The sequence below is a fragment of the Chaetodon trifascialis genome, chromosome 13, assembly GCF_039877785.1.
Source record: "Chaetodon trifascialis isolate fChaTrf1 chromosome 13, fChaTrf1.hap1, whole genome shotgun sequence".
NCBI classification, from domain to species: domain Eukaryota; kingdom Metazoa; phylum Chordata; class Actinopteri; order Chaetodontiformes; family Chaetodontidae; genus Chaetodon; species Chaetodon trifascialis.
The window spans coordinates 20095993-20113921 of NC_092068.1; the positions used below are offsets into that span (position 1 = coordinate 20095993).

Here is a 17929-nt window from a genome sequence, read left to right on the forward strand (position 1 = left end):
CTCGTCCCGGAAAAGCAACTTTCTGATCGTAGAGGAGAGAAGAAGAGGAGATGAGAGAGGACAAACAAGAGAAGAGAAGGAGAGGAGAGAAGAAGAGGAGATGAGAGAGGACAAACAAGAGAAGAGAAGGAGAGGAGAGGCGCTGTGCCCCCAACAGTGTCCTGACAATGGCAGTGAATGGTTGCGCACCGCGGTCATTGGGACAGTCAAAGCACACCGCCCCCTTTCTAACGGGAACGTCATCCTCCTAACTAGGCGTTATGAATAGGAAAGCCGCTTTTGTCTGCCCGCATGTATAAATACCCACTATCAGTGTCCACCTCACCACAGAGACACACACCCAGAGAAAGAGAGAGAGAGAGGGAGAGAGAGAAAAGAGAGAAAGTCTGCAGAGGCAAAGTGGTCACCGATGCGATAAGAAGGACAGAAGCGTGGAACAGGAGGGCTTCAGACAACATCAGGTGACTACAGTGACTAAAGGCTCCAGAAAGACAGAGAGACAGAGAGAGAGAGTGAAAAGAGAGAGAGAGAGAGAGAGTGAGAGGGAGGAAGCCGGCAGCGACCTCCTACCCAACAACCTCGGAAGCGAACCCATAAAATGAATTCAGACTCCAGTCCGAGCAGCAGAGCCTCTTCCCCGGACATGGACGGCATGTTTCTCCGAGATCAGCACCAGCTCCACAGTCTCCACCACCACCACCACGTCGGCTCCTCCGTGTCCTCATCCACGCAGGGCGGCGAGCAGCACCGCCAGAAGATGAGCGGCGGCGAGCAACTGCGGTCCGGAGACGCAAAGTCAGCGTCTGTAGGAAGCAGCAGCAGCAACAAGTTCAAAATGAAGAAACAAGTGACCGAGGAGGAAATGTACCACCTCCGTCTAAAGATTAACGGCCGGGAGCGGAAGCGCATGCACGACCTCAACCTGGCCATGGACGGCCTGCGCGAGGTGATGCCCTACGCGCACGGGCCCTCGGTGCGGAAGTTGTCCAAGATCGCTACGCTGCTTCTCGCCAGGAACTACATCCTGATGCTCACGAGCTCTTTGGACGAGATGAAGCGGCTGGTGGGGGAGATTTACGGAGGGCAGCACTCAGCTTTCCACTGCGGCACCGTGGCGCACGCTGCCGGCGGACACGCCGGGGGCCCCGTCGCTGCAGCCGCCGCCGCTGCCGCCGCTGCGCACCAGGTGCACCCTCTCCTCGGGAGTGCGCTGTCCTCCTCCACGTCGTCCACTCTGTCGAGCGCACTGCCGGGGCTCACGACTCTCCGGTCACCCCACACCCTGATGAAGAGCACCACGTCTGCGCCCCCGGCCCTGCAGCTGGGCTCCGGCTTCCAGCACTGGGCCGGACTGCCGTGTCCCTGCACCATCTGCCAGGTGCCGCCTCCCCCACACATCCCCATCACCTCCACCGGCCTCACGAAACTCACAGTGGAGGGCAAGGACGGGATGAAATGATGCCCGGTGTGTGTGGCAGACGCAGAGACTGAGAGATGTAATGATGTTTGTACATAGAGAATTCAGGGCATGAGGGTGGATTTGGCCTCACTGGTGCATGTTGTTGTTTAGTCTGTTTTCTTGTTTGGCGTATGAGAAAAAAGTGTTATTTTCCTCCTTGTAACAAGGACTTTAAAGACTGACGATTTTGCCAATTTACGGTGAAAAGAAAAAGTTCGTGTTGTGCAACAAGATGCCACGATCCTCTTGTGTTTGAGTGTTAGTGTCACACCACAGTGTGAACGGTGAAGGAGGCTGCATGAACCTTTTGATTTGATTTTAAACACTTTTTCTTTTTTCGTATCAGGCGTCATTTTGTGAAAACGAAGAATGCTCTCTGTGCCTTGTACCAAGGATTTTAAACTCGAGTTCTATATGAAAATAATGACATTTATGTGTTTGGCTAAAATGATTCTGCCACCGCGGAAATTTGTTTTAAAATCTAAGTTTTTAGATTTATTTTGTGGCTCACTCTCACGTCTATTTGTGCTCTGATTTCCATTTTTTTATTTTGACCTTTTGTTTTTTGCATGATGATACGATTATCACGGCATGGTTGTTTTTGCTGAACTGAATTTGTTATGCCCAGAGACCCCGTGTCTTTATTTTTGTACATTGTTGATGACTGATGAAATATTTATTATCGCCCAGCGTCCCTGGATGAAATTTCAATAAAACTGAGATTATGAATCATATCCACTGTCTTCCCCTCTTTTGTGAAATATTGACTTGGAGCTCTAAAACATTAAAAACAATATTTATTATGCAACCTCTGTTGAACTACCTGTAGCCTATTTATGACTCTTCATTTTCTTTAATGGCTGCACACTGACAGCTCGTAGCCCCCAGAAACACACAAATTCTATATATTTTCAGATAAAAGCAGACCTTCATCTCTTTAAATCTATTCCTCTATTTGAGCTAAACCGTATTTTATTCTCACACATTTTCCAGCATTTAAACATTGTTCTAAATTCTAAATGTGTGTAATTCTCTAAGAAACTAAAGCAAGGCCTCAGTGAACAAAACGCCACGATGTGCTGACTTTTACAGACTCCAGATTTCCACTGGTTGCTTCTTCACTACCTTAAAATAAAGTCAGATAATGAAATTTAACAGTAATGATTAGATATAAACAAGAAATCGGTCAAATACAGAAAAATGTATAATAGAATTAATACAATTAAGAGGATGAACATAGCTCTCAGATAATTGGGTTGTTTCCCTTCAAACTATTCTTACCAATATTCAATTTTCCTCATGAAAGCAGCACTGTTGATGGTTTTGTCGGCCTGTCTATTAAAAGTAATATTTTAAAAGCAGCTTTAAAATGACTGAGGAAAGCCTGAAAGCTGCTCAGGCCGATTTCCTGCCACCACAAGCCATTCACAGCACTTTAAAACAATTTCCAACCTGATTTTCTATCAGCTGGTAATTTTATTTTGTCTTCTGTCTAATCTCACCTACAGGCCCCGTGCCGCAGCCCACTAACATCAGCTAATGAGCAGTTACGACACACACATGGTCAGCCAGCATTTATTTAACATTTCCGAGCAGCTCACAGAAAATGTTAAGAAGGAGAAAATGAGGATGAAATGAGGGACGGGGCTGCAGCCTAATGGAGCCCGGCTGAATTGTTCCCTGTAGCAGCTAGAAAGTGATCCGCCTTGGGGAGCGCAGAGCAGTTTGTCCGCCGGGTCCCTTGGGTGTCCCCTCGTCTCATCTCTGCAGCGACAGAATGTATGTTTGTGGAGATTACAAGTTAATTGTTCATGGGGGACCGAGAGGAGAAAATCACATCACAGAAAGGCGTCGGGATTACAGGCTACTAAATGCAGAAGATTATACATTCAGACCCCCTCCTCGGCCTCGCCGCATGCAAATGAGTGTGTGGATTAAAAAAAAAAATAAAGAAAGACAGAAAAAGAAAAGGAGAAGAAGCCCTTTTGTAACTTATTTGGAGGGAAGAAAGCGCAAGTTCTGTGGCTAAGTTGGGAAAGAGTGAAAGAGTTCATTTTACACTTCTTTTTTGTCTTTAGGAATGAGCGTAGCCTGTCTGTCCCTCGCAGGCTGCCAGATGGGATGTAAATAGCTGGGTAGCTGCAATGGCCTTTTAACCACACAACACTGAGGAGGATGTTGTCAAGGGAAGCTGGCGGTTTGCGAGTTAATAGTCATGAGTTGGGGTAATTACTTAAGGTTTATTATGCTCTGGTTTCAAAGGAAATGGACTCTTCAATGGGCCGAGAAATACTTCTTAATTCTGGCTAATTAGGAGCCGAGTAAAGCAGAGACAACTGCTGCTGTTTCTGCTGCTGCTGCTGCTGCTGCTGGTGGTGGTGGTGCTGCTGCTGCTGCTGCCATCCAGTCACATTCATGGAGGGGGACCGTTTGTAAGTAAGCCACAAAATAATGCACAAAACAATCATGCACATGCAAATAACATGCACAAAACAAATGCAAACCGTGGCAGCTGCATATTAAAGAGGTGGATGTAAATCACAGCTTTTTATTCTGGGAGTGTAAATCTGGTTGATCATGTGCTAACAGGAGTATTTATTAATACTGGTCTCCACTCTGAGGTTTAACATTTTACTCATCTACTGTAATTCAGCTAAAAGCCTCTTGCAAGCAGTGATTGAATTATGTGTTTTTTTGCCACTGTGGTTATGATAATGGCGGGGCTTATCTTCCTGGCAGGAGTCCCAAAAATTATTCTCGTGACACTCAGACTTTTTATTTATACTTTTACCTCATCATGTAAATCCCACTGAGATTCAAATTCGTCTTTTTCGTGGAGGGAGGCCTCGCAAAGACAGAAAGTTGGTGACAACGATAATGATACAACACAACAAATAAACCAAAGGAAAAAAACAGAATATATTAAATTGACGGTTAAAATATTGAACAGGAGTGGGAGAAGAGATGCTGTGAAAAACAGCTCTAAAATGCAGAAATATTTTGTTGTTTCACAGGTATTTGAGCAATGTTTTGTTCAACCAATGGCAATTAAACTGAAGAAGCAATCGTTTGCACCAGTTCTGCTTTGAAAAAGTCTGCAGCGAGCATCAAAACCTGGAAGCATAAACCGGAGATAGATCACGTGTGAAGTGATGAATAAATGAGAGAAAATAAACGAGTTAACTTTATTGCCTTTGCAACACTTGCCTGGGTGAGCTCATGGTGCACAAGGACGTACAGGACAAATAAGAGAGAAGAATAAGAGACAAGAGTCAAATAACGAGACACTCCACACACATATGAACATATGAAAATACATAAAGTGTACAAAATATCAGAAATAGTTACAAACACAGTCATAGTGGAATAGTGGAAACTATTCATTCATGTCATTAAACCTGGTTGAACATCTGTAATATTTGAATCTTATGTGCCACAGTTTAATCGGAGGTTTCAGATAAACCATTTTAAATGTCTGCTGGTGTGTGTGTGTGTGTGTGTGTGTGTGTGTGTGTGTGTGTGTGTGTGTGTGTGTGTGTGTGTGTGTGTGTGTGTTGTTTCAGGCCGGTCAGTGAGGACTGAATGGACTTGCGTCCATCGGCTCTTCTTTTCTTCGCTTGACAAACGGCTGGTCCTTCACAGAGCACACACCTGTTACTGGGAGCCACTCGAGGTTTATCACTTAAAGCAACACTGCTTTGTTCACCCTCACACACACACACACACACACACACACACACACACACACACACACACACACACACACACACACACACACACTGTTTCACTCTTGGACGCTAACAAGGCAACAAATGCTGTCAGACTCGCTCAGTGGTCATGTGACCGAGCTGCCTTTTCCAAAACCTCAAAAATCTGAAATCTGTAAACTTGTTCTAATTAAAACTAAGATGCTTGGCAGCTCCGTCACAGATATGAGCTTCACAAAGCTGCAAACATACTGCAGCTTTGTACTGAGTGCACAAACAGTTTAAGGCTCTTGTAACTCCAGAGTTTGGGTAAACGCCTCTCTTGGCGATCGCAGACTGCTGTTGCATTCAATCCGAGGAGTGCGTGCGTGCGTGCGTGCGTGCGCGTGCGTGCGTGCGTGTGAGAAGCGCTCCGCTGCTTTGTTTACGTGCTCGGTCGGTGAGCTGCTGCAGGGCCGGAGCCTGAGGGCAGCAATTGAAAATAAATTTCAGTTGAATAAGGGGCAGCGGCCGCATCAGCCGAGCTGCTGCTAGAACAAAAGCAGTTGAGGGGATAAGTTATTGACCGGGCTGACAGCCTGAACGAGGCTGATTATAACTGCCTGGTCTTCATCTGTGCGTGTGTGTGTGTGTGTGTGTGTGTGTGTGTGTGTGTGTGTGTGTGTGTGTGTGTGTGTGTGTCATAGTCATAGTGAAGCAGGTGCACAGGCCATTGCCTCTCTGCGTCTACCTCTCTCTATCTCTCTCTCTTTCTGCCCTCGGGGAAGCCTCGGGGCCCTCTGCCCTCCTGTCCTCAACTGATTCCACAGACTAATGTTTAACCCATACTGCCAAAACAGAAAGCATATTTCCATCATAAGAGCGCTTTGCCATCGCCATTAGCGACTGAGCTCATTTGCATGTTAATTGTGCAGTTAGAGAGGTGGTGTTGACACTTCTCTTTGTCCGTGCAGGGTCGCAGGGAAGTGAGAGGATGGGGCTGCAGAATGACATCCATGTGCGTTATTGTTTCAGGCTGGTTGTGTCGTCTGTTATCATGGGACTTCCAAACACAATGGAGAACAGATAAAGTTAATTTATGAAGGTGTTCATGCTGTAAGATTCGAATAAAGCTCTCATCTGTCGCGTTTTTAATATGAGACATTATGAAACTAGCTGGAATAAGACAAGTACATTTATTATTTCAACTCTACACTTGTATTTCTACTCAATACACTGCAAGCACATTTCTGCATTGAAACTATTATTGGCAAATCAAAGAAAAAGTACTCATTGAGGATACCAATTGGCCCTTACATGATCAAATATTATAGTATTGTTTAATTATGATGCATAAATGTGTAAGCAGCATTTTACTGTTGCAGCTGGTCAAGGTGGAGCCAGTTTTAGCCTCTTCGTATAGTTGTAACTATTGCTTTCAGATCAATGCAGCAGAGTATAAAGAAAAATATTTGCCTCTGAAATGTAATGAAGTAGAAGTACAGTACATACTTATATTCCACCACTGCCTAACAGTGTAATGATCCAGTGATCATTACTGGATCACTGGAAACCATTATTAATGATCATTATCATCATTCGAGTGGTCGATTGACAAAAGAAAAATACATCTTCATAAAAACATGAACTTGTTCTGGTTTCTCAAATGCATAAATCCATAAAAATAAAAATCCATATTTGGTGCATTATGCATTTTTAAACATGATTATAAATTGAATATTTTTAACTGTTGGTTAAACAGAACAAGTCATTTGAACACAGCACTTCAGGCTCAGGTCATTTTAATGTATAATTTTACTAATTTCTAACAAAAATTGATCAGTTAACTGAAAAAAGTAACAAGAGAGTCCTGATTAAAGAAGACAATCACTAGCTGCAGCCCTTAATATCATATTTACAGTCATTTAAAGGATGATGAGTACTTTTGCTTGTAACAAAGTAATTTTACTTTGTGGTATTACTACTTTTACTAAATTAGAAATTCTGAGCTCTACCTCCAGTACGTTACCATGTGAGTGTGACCATTGTCAATAATATTAATTATCGGCCTATAAAATAAAGAAAATCTAACACAGAGACAACCTGCCTGACAAAACGGACATGCTGTGTTTACACAGCGTGCAAAATATGCACAAGACGACAAATACACACACTCCCGCTTTCATTTGTCCACACACGAGCCAGTTCTGGTGTGAATTTTGTGTAATAAATACAGATTCAGCCAGACAGAAAGTGCCTGCATGTGTGTGTGTGTGTGTGTGTGTGTGTGTCAGCAGTAATATCCTCCAACAGTGACTGACAGATGGCGTTCAGTGTTTGGCCGTAAATGTGCTCTCTGAGTGTTTGTCTGTGTGCCAGTCGCCTGTAGTTTGGAGACTCCCCGTGAGAGTCTAACTGTCCTGACACTGCTCAAAACCAACTGTCCTTGATTGTCAACCATGGATGAACTGCAGCGTATGTGTGTGTCCCTGAATGTGTGTGTATATATACGTATGTGTGTGTGTGTGTGTGTGTGTGTGCGGTGGCCTTCTGGAGAGAGGGGAGCAGGCCAGGGGAGCAGATGTTAATGGGAGAGATATGTCTATCTAAATCTCTGGCCACCACATGCTTTAAATCTGCCCGGAGGAACGGGTCTCTGAGCAAGATGACATGGAGAAAACAGAGCAGAACTTTTTTCCCTTAAATATAGGAGACGGAGAGAAGCTAAGATTGTGTGTGTGTGTGTGTGTGTGTGTGTGTGTGTGTGTGTGTGTGTGTGTGTGTGTGTGTGTGTGTGTGTGTGTGTGTGTGTGTGCCAGCTCCGGGCCTGGCACAGTGCTGGGTGACAGTCCCCTCTCAGCGGGGAGAGTCGGCCGACAAAGTGAAACATGGTCGTGAGGAGAGCGAGCCACGACTGAAGCCAAGAACAGACGACGCAAATAGAGAGATCAGACCACCTCTTTGTGACGGTCCAGTCCAAAATGAAATAAAAACCTGTTTGATAGTGTTCCTTCACTGAAAACAAAATGAAAACGGGGGACAAAAAAAAGTTCTCAAATGAAGGGAGTTTGAATGTGGACCAAGTTGTTTGGGCTTTGAAGGCAACATGGCGTCCTGTGGTTGATACAGTGGATGTTCTCGCTGGTTGATTTGTCATTAAAGCAGACAAATCTCACTTTGCATTTGGCTGCCATGAATTTACTTTCGTAGCGGACACTTTCAAACAACCTGTGATTCTCCAGGAGAGTATTTTTGCCATTTAGGTTGTGTGTCAGTAATGTCCTAAAATACAAAACAATAGATGAAGAGTCTGTTATCGTCTACAAAAGTGTAATTTGGCTTATGGTGCAGTTTTTTTTATGTTGTTTAAATATAGTTCTCACAATGTTAGCAACATTGCTACAATGAAGTACAGTATAGGAATGCAGGTTGTAAACATACCCCTTGGTTTGTCTGAATTATAGGCTTATACTGTACAAATTTTTAAGGATGGCTATGAGTGGACAACGCATTGCAAACTTGCCTATTTTGGTGGAAAACAAATAACATTCATTGTCAATAAACATACATTCATTATCAATGTTTTTTCGACTGGACAGGTACGTCGTAATTAATTAACTAATTAATTACGACGATTAATACGACGATTATGATTAATTACTAACTAATTAGTTGCATATAAATGTAATTTCTAAGAGATCGGTGCTGATCAAGCTAGTATTCAGCATTAGCTTCACCTCAGGCTTAACCAGTTTTACAATCAGTCTGCAAACTTCCGTACAGTCGGTGTCAAATTCATCACATTTTGAAATGGGCTGCACTCATCACGTAGTAAAAATTGGAGCTAATCTCACTTTCTTGTTCCATCTTTAAATGTCATTTAAATAAAGTGCCACAAAAATCAGTTTTTGCATGTCTTGAAGTTAAATACAAAGCTGCAGCCAGGAGACATTTAGCTTAGCATCCAAAGGTGGATTTGTTAGTGTTAGATAGAGCAAAGTTAGCTGTTTGCCCCGCTTCTGGTCTTTATGCTGTAGGCTACTCATTCTTGACTCTAGCTAGCTTCTGTATCACATCACTTAGTGGAGAGTATTGTCACACTTGTATCACAGCTGAAAAGTCAAATTTTATTTATAGTCAATTTCACCTGTTGTTCAGGTCGGTTCAAGCAAATCAAAAAACATTGACTTTAAAATGCCTGAAAGCTTTATGTAATCATATTCATGTCTTTCACTTTTCTGTCTTTTGCAGCTGAATTTAGAAAAGTGGGATTCAAGCAGGCCTGTGGGAACTGCTCAAACATCTCTGTTGGCAGCAGTATAGGAACAGACATTACACCCCTCCGACTCAAGCTACGTGGCTTGGCATCAGCTCACATTTACACCCTGCAGTCAGTCTAACCTTCTTGTCTATCATGAATCAGTTGGCAGCAGAAGTAACATATAGATTACACCTACGCTCTCTCTCACTGTCCAGATGTTACCTCGCTTCCACATGCCAGCTGACCTGATCAGAGTATCTGAAAAGGTCTTCAACAAAGAAACTAAATCACCTTTAAGGTTTTTCCGAGGACATTTCCTCAGGTCTTTCTCTGAGTATGTGATCTGGCAGTGCCGTTAACCCAGGCGTTAGCCCGCTACCTAACCCTCTGTGTGAGCTGGCAGTGATGTCAAAGCAGACATTAGCCTCCTCCCTCTGGCCTGGATTCAGCTGGCACGTTCGGACCTCATTGATGGTGCTGCCAGGTGGACTCCATCACAGTTGGTGATTTTGATCAATATCAACGTTAACAACACCCAGACAGCTTGTTGGAGAACAAACAAACATGTAAATAATGCGTCAACACGTTCTGATGTTCTGGCCGGGGTGGTTATTGGTGGAGAGGTCAAAGAGAGACGCGTTTATTTCACCTCAGAGATCCGTGTGTGCGGCTAGAACGTGCGTGGAACGTGCACATTTCCATAATCTTTTTGCTAAAAATAGTGTCACTTCACTTCATGTCACTTGATGTTATTGTCTCTCCAAGGGAAACTCACATTTTAGTAGCCATTGAAAATACACCGAGAGGCATTTAATATTGTATATGAACGCATAAAACACAAACAAGCCATTTATAGAGTTATAGAGACCAAACACAAAAACCTGCCGATAAAATTTCTGATTCAGTCTTCTACAACTGTCATTTTTAGTTCTCTGCAGTCTGCTCTTGGGTTGACATCTGTATAGTATCTAAAAATAGCATATAATACTATAATATTGTAATAATAAGAAGAAAGTTTTCTTGCTGCAGGACATCAGTGAGCAGGATCGACCATAGAACAGCAACCCTGGAGCTTGACAGGCGTCGGTGCTACTTAAAGCAAAGCAACCAGACATTTAGTTCAACCAAAAGCATCTCCGCACAAAGATCACGGAGCGACAATGATCTCGCCATGTTGCTGTGAAGACAGCCCGGTCTGCACCAGCTCTGCTTGGCAGGGCTCAGCGGCGTGAGTGCAGCACCGGCGAGGAGAGGGAAACACACGGGGAAAGCACAGCTCCAATTATAAACAGGCATTATCGTGGGTGTGAAACCAGAAGTGACAGCAGCAGTGGGCCAGGCACACACACACACACACACACACACACACACACACACACACACACACACACACACACACAAACAATGTCTGTATGGGCCAGAGTCATCATATGGACAAATCAAAACTGCTCTGGCTCAGTAATGTCTGGCAGATGTTAACGCTTTGTACTTAATGACTCCCCCAAGACCTCACCCAATCAGACAGGACACAGTGCTCGTCCGGGGGATGTGTGCCGACTCTGTGCGTGTGTGTCTGTGTGTGTGTGTGTGTGTGCATGCTGCAGTAGGTGGTGGTTCGGTGGAAACTATTCATTCATGTCATTAAACCTGGTTGAACATCTGTAATATTTGAATCTTATGTGCCACAGTTTAATCGGAGGTTTCAGATAAACCATTTTAAATGTCTGCTGGTGTGTGTGTGTGTGTGTGTGTGTGAGAGAGAGAGAGAGAGAGAGAGAGAGAGAGAGAGAGAGAGAGAGAGAAAGAGGGAGAGGAACCCTTCTGCTACCAGAGAGTAATTTCATGCTTGACTACTGCATATTTCAAATAATAACTAGATTTTTATTGCGCTTCACAGCAAAGTTCTGTAAAATAAAGTGATCAGACCAAACTAGGTGGGACACAAACACATTTACAAATCTACTCTACGATGATTAAAGTAACGACAAGCTTGGTGGTTTGGTTGTTTCATATAAAAATTGCAGTTTTCTGTTCTCTATTTTGTTCGCTTTTTTTGATCGACTGGGTGCAACATGTTCTCACTCCTGACTCACATGTGCAGGTCAGGAACCCATGGCGTCACCTTTTAAGGCCCTGGGTCCCCTTTAGCACCATTCTACAAGATGCAGGGTTGTCTGACTTCTATAGCTAACCTGTTCTCACTCCCATTGTGTCAAATGATGTAGGAGGTTGAGGTGGTTGGAGGGGTCAAACACAGCACCTTCACTCGGGAGACCAGGGTTCATGTCCAATGTGAAACCAAAAGGAACGATGATAGAGCTAAAGCAGCTGATCTGTTCTTACTGTGCAGGAAACACATTGCAGTGCCATCTCCGGTTATTGATCCACATTGAAATTGAGAGCTTTAAGAAAGATCAATCAGTCTCTAACAATCCTTGATCCTGGACCTTATCAGAGTTTAATACATGCAGGCTGTGGTGGTCAGTTTCCTTGCAGTAACCTTGGTACAGTGTTTGAACCCAGTTCATTAGTTACAGCAGACCTTTTTCTGACAGCTCCTGATGAAAGTCTGGACCCTCAAATGAACCTCATCAACTCTGTGGTCCCGGAAAACTGTTTATCTCATCATAACAGCCTTGCGGTTGCCAGTTTGGCACTCTGAGACAATTATGATGTTGCCAAGTCTGAACTCTGAGGACAGTCAGCTGTATGTTGGTTATTTTACCAGCTCAGGTGCAGAACCCAACATACTCCCTCACACTGCTTTTCTGATCTGCCAGTGGACTGATCGATCAACAGGACATGCAGTCGGTGAAACTGAAACCTCAAACAGTCAGTTGTGTTTACAGAGTGTAAATGCTGAGTTTGAACAGGTATTCATAGTGTCAATACTTAGCTTTCCTCCCACATTTGAACAAAAGTTTGAATTTCATATAAATAGAAAAGTTCTTAAATAGGAAAGTTTGAGTAAAGCCTGTTATTGGTGAAACTGGAAGCAACTGTGAGGTGGGAATGAAATCTGTGATTCAGTGTTGTTGTTTTGAAGTTAAAGCCAGATGTTGCTCATGGCTGCAAAGAATACAGACATTGATTTAAAACACAGTCAGTCTGAAGATGATAAAACACACACAGACACAGTTCTGCTCTGCAAAAAGAAGTGAAAGTAACTTTGTGCAGCAATCTCTCTCTCTCTAGTACATAATGCCATAAAAGCAGCAGTGCTCTGATTTGCTATATTGAAAATGTCAGCAGCAGCAGATGCTGTGCTAATAGCCACTGGATGCCGTGCTGGAATCTAGCAGCTGGTAACCATGACACTAACTACCACCAGGGAGGATGGCCAAGCTATCCGCCACCCTGTTGCAGTCGAGCAGCATAACACAACACTTCATCACACTTTTTCGGCCGATGCAAGGCGAACTGTGAGCCTCCGTTGATTCTGGTGAGCAGAACGGCTTAATGGGGGTTTCAGCTGAAACCAAGGCAGCCTTGAAACTAGTGATTGATCAATAAACTCATTGAGAGATGGTTGAGTGAGGTGAGAAGATTGTTTTCTTATAAGTTTACATAGAATTGGACTTCCCTCTGCTACCAGTGGAGTTGCCCCCTGCAGGCCTTTAGAAAAAATGCAGGTTTGTAACTTGTCATGTGCCCTCAGCAAATACGCATGAGCACTGTCGCTTTCTGAAGCCCCAAGAGCTGTCACTCACCCCCACCCCACCCTCCACCTTTCTCCGTCTGTCCGTCAAACAGGAAGAGCGCCTTTCCCCCCTCCATCTGTTATCATCTCCCCTTCTCCACAGTGCTGGGGGGTCAGTGGGGGCTGTCCACGGGCTGGTCATCCCGTTAGAGGCCTATTAACAGTCCCCGGGCTCTCTGCTGGGGCCTACTGCAGAGAAATCCATATCAATACCTGTCTGTTATGCATCCCGCCGCCAGACACAGCCAGGCTGCCTGCCTGGCACAGACAGCCCTGCATGGGCCTCCTGTCGAGACACAGAGAGGATGGGGTTTCAATGCGAGTGTGGCCCTCGAGTGCAGACCTCCTGTCAGTCCTCCTGTTGCACTGATGGGCCTAAGCAGACAATGCAGAGTTTGAAAAGGCACACTTCCAAGTCCTGTTGGTGTCTTTAATACCATCAGTTGTCTCTTTGGATCACATCTGGCCTGCAGAGTTTACAGCATGCCGCTTCCTCCGACAAGCTGAGAGAAAGGAGGCTGCAGAGGTGAAGAGAAAGTGGGTGAAGGCAAAGACCTGCATGGAAACAGACTGATGTTGATGGGTTGGGGAAATATGCAGTGATGCACAATATGCTGAAATGGCAGATTGTGGCAGCAGTTAATTCTGGTTTATTGATACAGAACATGTATAGTTTTATTGTTTTTGTCCCCAGTCTTTGACCATTTTCTATCTTTAGTTTCGCTGACATCCTGTAAATTTTCAGTCAGACTGCAGCTAACATTAACTCAACAAACAAAACTCCTATGGCCACCATATGCAGCAATAACTGAGCAATCTTGAAGCAAGAGAGACCTGAAATTTCTAGCCACTTTTCACTCCTCATGGACTTCCTCACTTCCATATATTGTGCAAATTAATGTACTAATAACATTGTTTGCCAAAGTGTTTAAATCCATTACATGCATTGCGTTTCTTGACCTCACCTCAAGGTCCATTTAGTAGCTGGTCTGGAGCTTTTGTTCATTTCACATTTTAGATTACTTTTTTTCTGAGGACCTCGTGACAACTTGTGAACATCTGCAACCAGGTAAACTCCATCTACTGATGAAGAACATGTGGTATGATTGTAAGCTCCAGAACAGCAATTAAATGGACATGAAGGTGTGATTGTTTTGTCAGAAATTGCTCAGTTTGTGCTCAGTTTAGCAAAGCTTTAACCTTCTTAATTCTATCTTTATCATTAGTGTAATAATAAAAACACTAAAACTTCACTTAAACCCGACTTTCATACAAAATTTCACAAGAAAGGAAAATATAATTTTAAAACGTTTTATTCTGATCACACATGCAATTTTCAGTGTAAGCAACCACATTTTTCCTCAGATAACGTTGGCTTTTCTAGTTTGTATAGCCGGTGGCTGAAGTGTAGAAGGTGCCAACGAAAGCTTCCACCCAGTTTCTCCTGGAGGAGCAGGAGCACTCCCTGTTTCTGTTTGCCATAAAGACGTGAAAGGAAAGAGGAAAAATCTAGAAAATGCTTGTTGCGGTTCCCAACCACACAATTATATTATTCTTTGTTTCTTAGAAATTAAAGTTACTTTAGTTATTTATACATGATATAAAAATCATTACCAATCACACACCCCGAAATCCATCCACCAATCAGAGCCTTTCTTGCTTTAATCCGTCATACCAGTAGGAAGTTTAAAACAAACATGTCGCGTGCGTCCATCTGTCTTGATGTTAGCAGAGAATAGAGGTCTGTTTCCTCATTAGCAGCTTATTAACAGCCCCGGCCCAGCGGAGAGCACTCTCCCTGGAGGACCGGGCCCGGGGGGAGGGCATTCGAATGGTAGAGAGTGCTTTGTCTCTGGGTCTACCCTCCCAGACCGGCCCCCTGTCCGGACCTGCCCAGGGGACGTTGTGTTATGCATGGAGAGGATAAGGAGAGCCAGAGGAGAGGGACGGAGAGAGGAGGAGAAGGCAGGATGGAGCAGGGAGGAGATGAAGAGTTGACTGGAGGTCATCCATCAAACCTGCTGTCAATTTTCCCACCTCCTGCAGAGACACAGACAAGGAGAGAGAGGTAACAAAAAAAAACCTAAACAACTGAAAGTTTAATTAATTTTTTCTAAGAAATCGGCAAATTTATCATTGGTGTTTGTTTTGACTTGTGTACTTAATTGTAATTACCAAAAATAATTAACCAAAATAGTTTTATTTGACAGGAGCAAGCCAGCTAGCTCGATAGCTTCTACTTCCTCAATGAATTACAACCTTCGTAGCACGATGGGTCATCCCACATGTTAATGCTGTGAAGGGACAGATGCCTTAAAAGGGAACTTTTACCTTTTACCTATCTGTTTACAGGTGTTGTGGAGTTCTTTGTGAAGCTCTTCATCTGTGCTTGAGACCAGCGGCTCAAAGCTGCATTAGCTGCCAGTAGCGTAACTCACCTGAATCTTTGATTGAACCATCTACAGTTGAGTTGCATTGTGGCAAGGAAGAAGCATTTATGAGTCCAGCAGTGTTACAGGAGTGTAATGCTAAGTCAGCCGTGTTCTGTATACTTTGGGTGTTGTTGTTGTTGAATTATGGGAAAAAATGTCAGTGGCAGTCAGTGGAGCGCCTCTTAAAATAATAAAAATGAATAAAAATCATGGGCAATAGCTGCAATAATCATTGTAGATATATTTCCTGCACAAAAGTTGAAGAGAATTTAAATTTTTGTTCACCTTTAAGGATTTAATTCATCTGTTCTCATGTCATTTTCCCTCCTGGGCCACCGCAGTAGCTGTGATGCCACATTTCAGAGTGAATGAAGCTCCTCTTTAAGCTGCTATTTGTCCCCAGATTTGAATAACACATCTGTTCAGTGCGTGTTTGTGCCAGCACAGACATGTGTTGACCTCAGACCAGAGCTGGATCTTGCAGGTCTCAGGGTATTTGTTGGGTTTGTACTGGCGATCAGGACAACAGGGTTCAGGTCTCTGTTGATCACACCCATGCAACGCCCATCTGTCCAGCATGCAATGTGTACTGTACATGTAAGAACACTGATTGTACGACAATAGACACACAGACAAAAACACACAGCGGCGCGTACTGTATGTTCAAGCACACACTCGGCCAGCTTCCCGTGATTCGCACATTTTAACAAGGAAAACGTCGTCTTCTACTACTTAACCGTCTCATTATGCAGTCGTCCTGGTGTTTACAGCACTGTAGAAGTGAAAGGCAGATGACACAAGCTGGCAGTTCCGCACAATGCTTTACCGGGCTCTGTAAGGCAGCTGGTTAGCAGAGGGCCTGAGTAGGAGGAGGGAACTGGCAACAGCTGTTGGAATGAATGCGAGTAGTTAAACACAAGTCCTCCAGAGGCTCGATGTTCGGAGAGATCACCTGAAGCTTTATATTCCTGCACCGTGACGAGAGTGAGATGAAAACGAGAGACGTGGGAGTAAAAGACGGTACGAGATGGTTTCTGAAACAACAAGTCCAAATTAAATAGAAAATAAATAAATCATTGTTTTAGACTGTCCCTTAGAACCACACAAAGAATCTGATCGCTCATTCATAAACATCTGTTTAATGATCTGACACCACTATGGTTGGTTCGGTCGCTTGGTTAGGCTTGACTAACTGACTTAGACTTGGAGGTTAAAATGGTTGGAGTTAAAAGAAGTATTTTATTAATGTCAGGGAACCTTCGTCATCATCGTTAGGGAGTCAAAATGAGATACTGACTCTCGGCTGAAAACTGGAAAAGATCATCCAACATGTTAGAGTCCAGTGTCGCTCTGTCACGTCACCTGACTTCCTCCTTCGCTCCCGTCATAATGAGTTCCGACACAAGAGGACTTTCTCACTTGAAAATGGCGTTTTGGGGCTTTTGCTTTAAAAACCGATGCTGTCTTCTTCTCAGGAGGACAGTCTCTTCTTGAATAGTTTGCGTGTAGTGATTAAATGAGATAAAACCTTATGTTTTGTTCCTGCTCTCCTCTGATTCTCCGTCCCTGCTGCTATTCCACTCCCCTCCTCCCCCACTCTTCAGTGGGCCACTCTTCCCTTCCCAGCCTGCTTTGCGGGCCCGGAGGCGCCAGCCGCACCCTGTCCCGTGCAGTCTCCTGCCGTCCCGCTGAAGACCGTGAAATCGGCATGATTAATAATTATAATTATTGGCAAACGTGCCAGCTGCTCTGTGGCAATGGGCACCTCTGATTTATGGTTCTGTAAACGCAAACAGTCATTGTCCATATTCAGAGAAGAAAGGAGGGAAGGCAGGAGGGGAGACGGAGGCAGACGGGGAGTTTTGGACGCCTGCCCTCAAAATATGATTTTATCTTCGGAAGTCAGCAGCCCTGTCCTGCAGGCATTGTCCTCCGTCCCTCCCTCCTTGCTTCCAACCATTCGTCTCTTGTTCTGCCCATGCTCCTCACCTAGTCCGTGCTCCATGGAGCATTGCTTTTTGATCTCAGTGGGCTTCAAAGGCGTCTGGGGCCACAGGGTTTCAAGCATTGTGCACGCAGACTGCTGGCTTTATGAACAGCCATATCGTTAGCATTGTGTTACCATCGTCTTTGCGCTTAGGGTTGAGGTGTATGTCCACAAAGCTGCACGCAGGGGTTAAGGACAATTAATGATTTCGAGGAAAAGTAAAAGTAGCTGTCTGTTGAGGATACATCATCAATTATATGGGAAAATTAGATTCTCTCATCCAATAATAAACTGGAATGCAACCAAGAGTCTGTCACAGTGGACAACACTTCTTATTTGTGTTGTCTGTGTGTGTGTGTGTGTGTGTGTGTGTGTGTGTGTCTGTGTGTGTGTGTGTGTGTGTT

The 17929-nt window shown here is 44.1% G+C and overlaps 1 protein-coding gene across 1 annotated transcript; it reads left to right on the forward strand.

The window, feature by feature from the left end:
* The first annotated feature begins 437 nt into the window (after positions 1 to 437).
* olig3 (oligodendrocyte transcription factor 3) lies at positions 438 to 2118 on the forward strand. Its single transcript, XM_070978037.1, has one exon. It carries the CDS (start codon positions 599 to 601, stop codon positions 1457 to 1459), a length of 861 nt encoding a protein of 286 aa, XP_070834138.1. The 5' UTR covers positions 438 to 598; the 3' UTR covers positions 1460 to 2118.
* The last annotated feature ends 15811 nt before the right edge of the window (positions 2119 to 17929 follow it).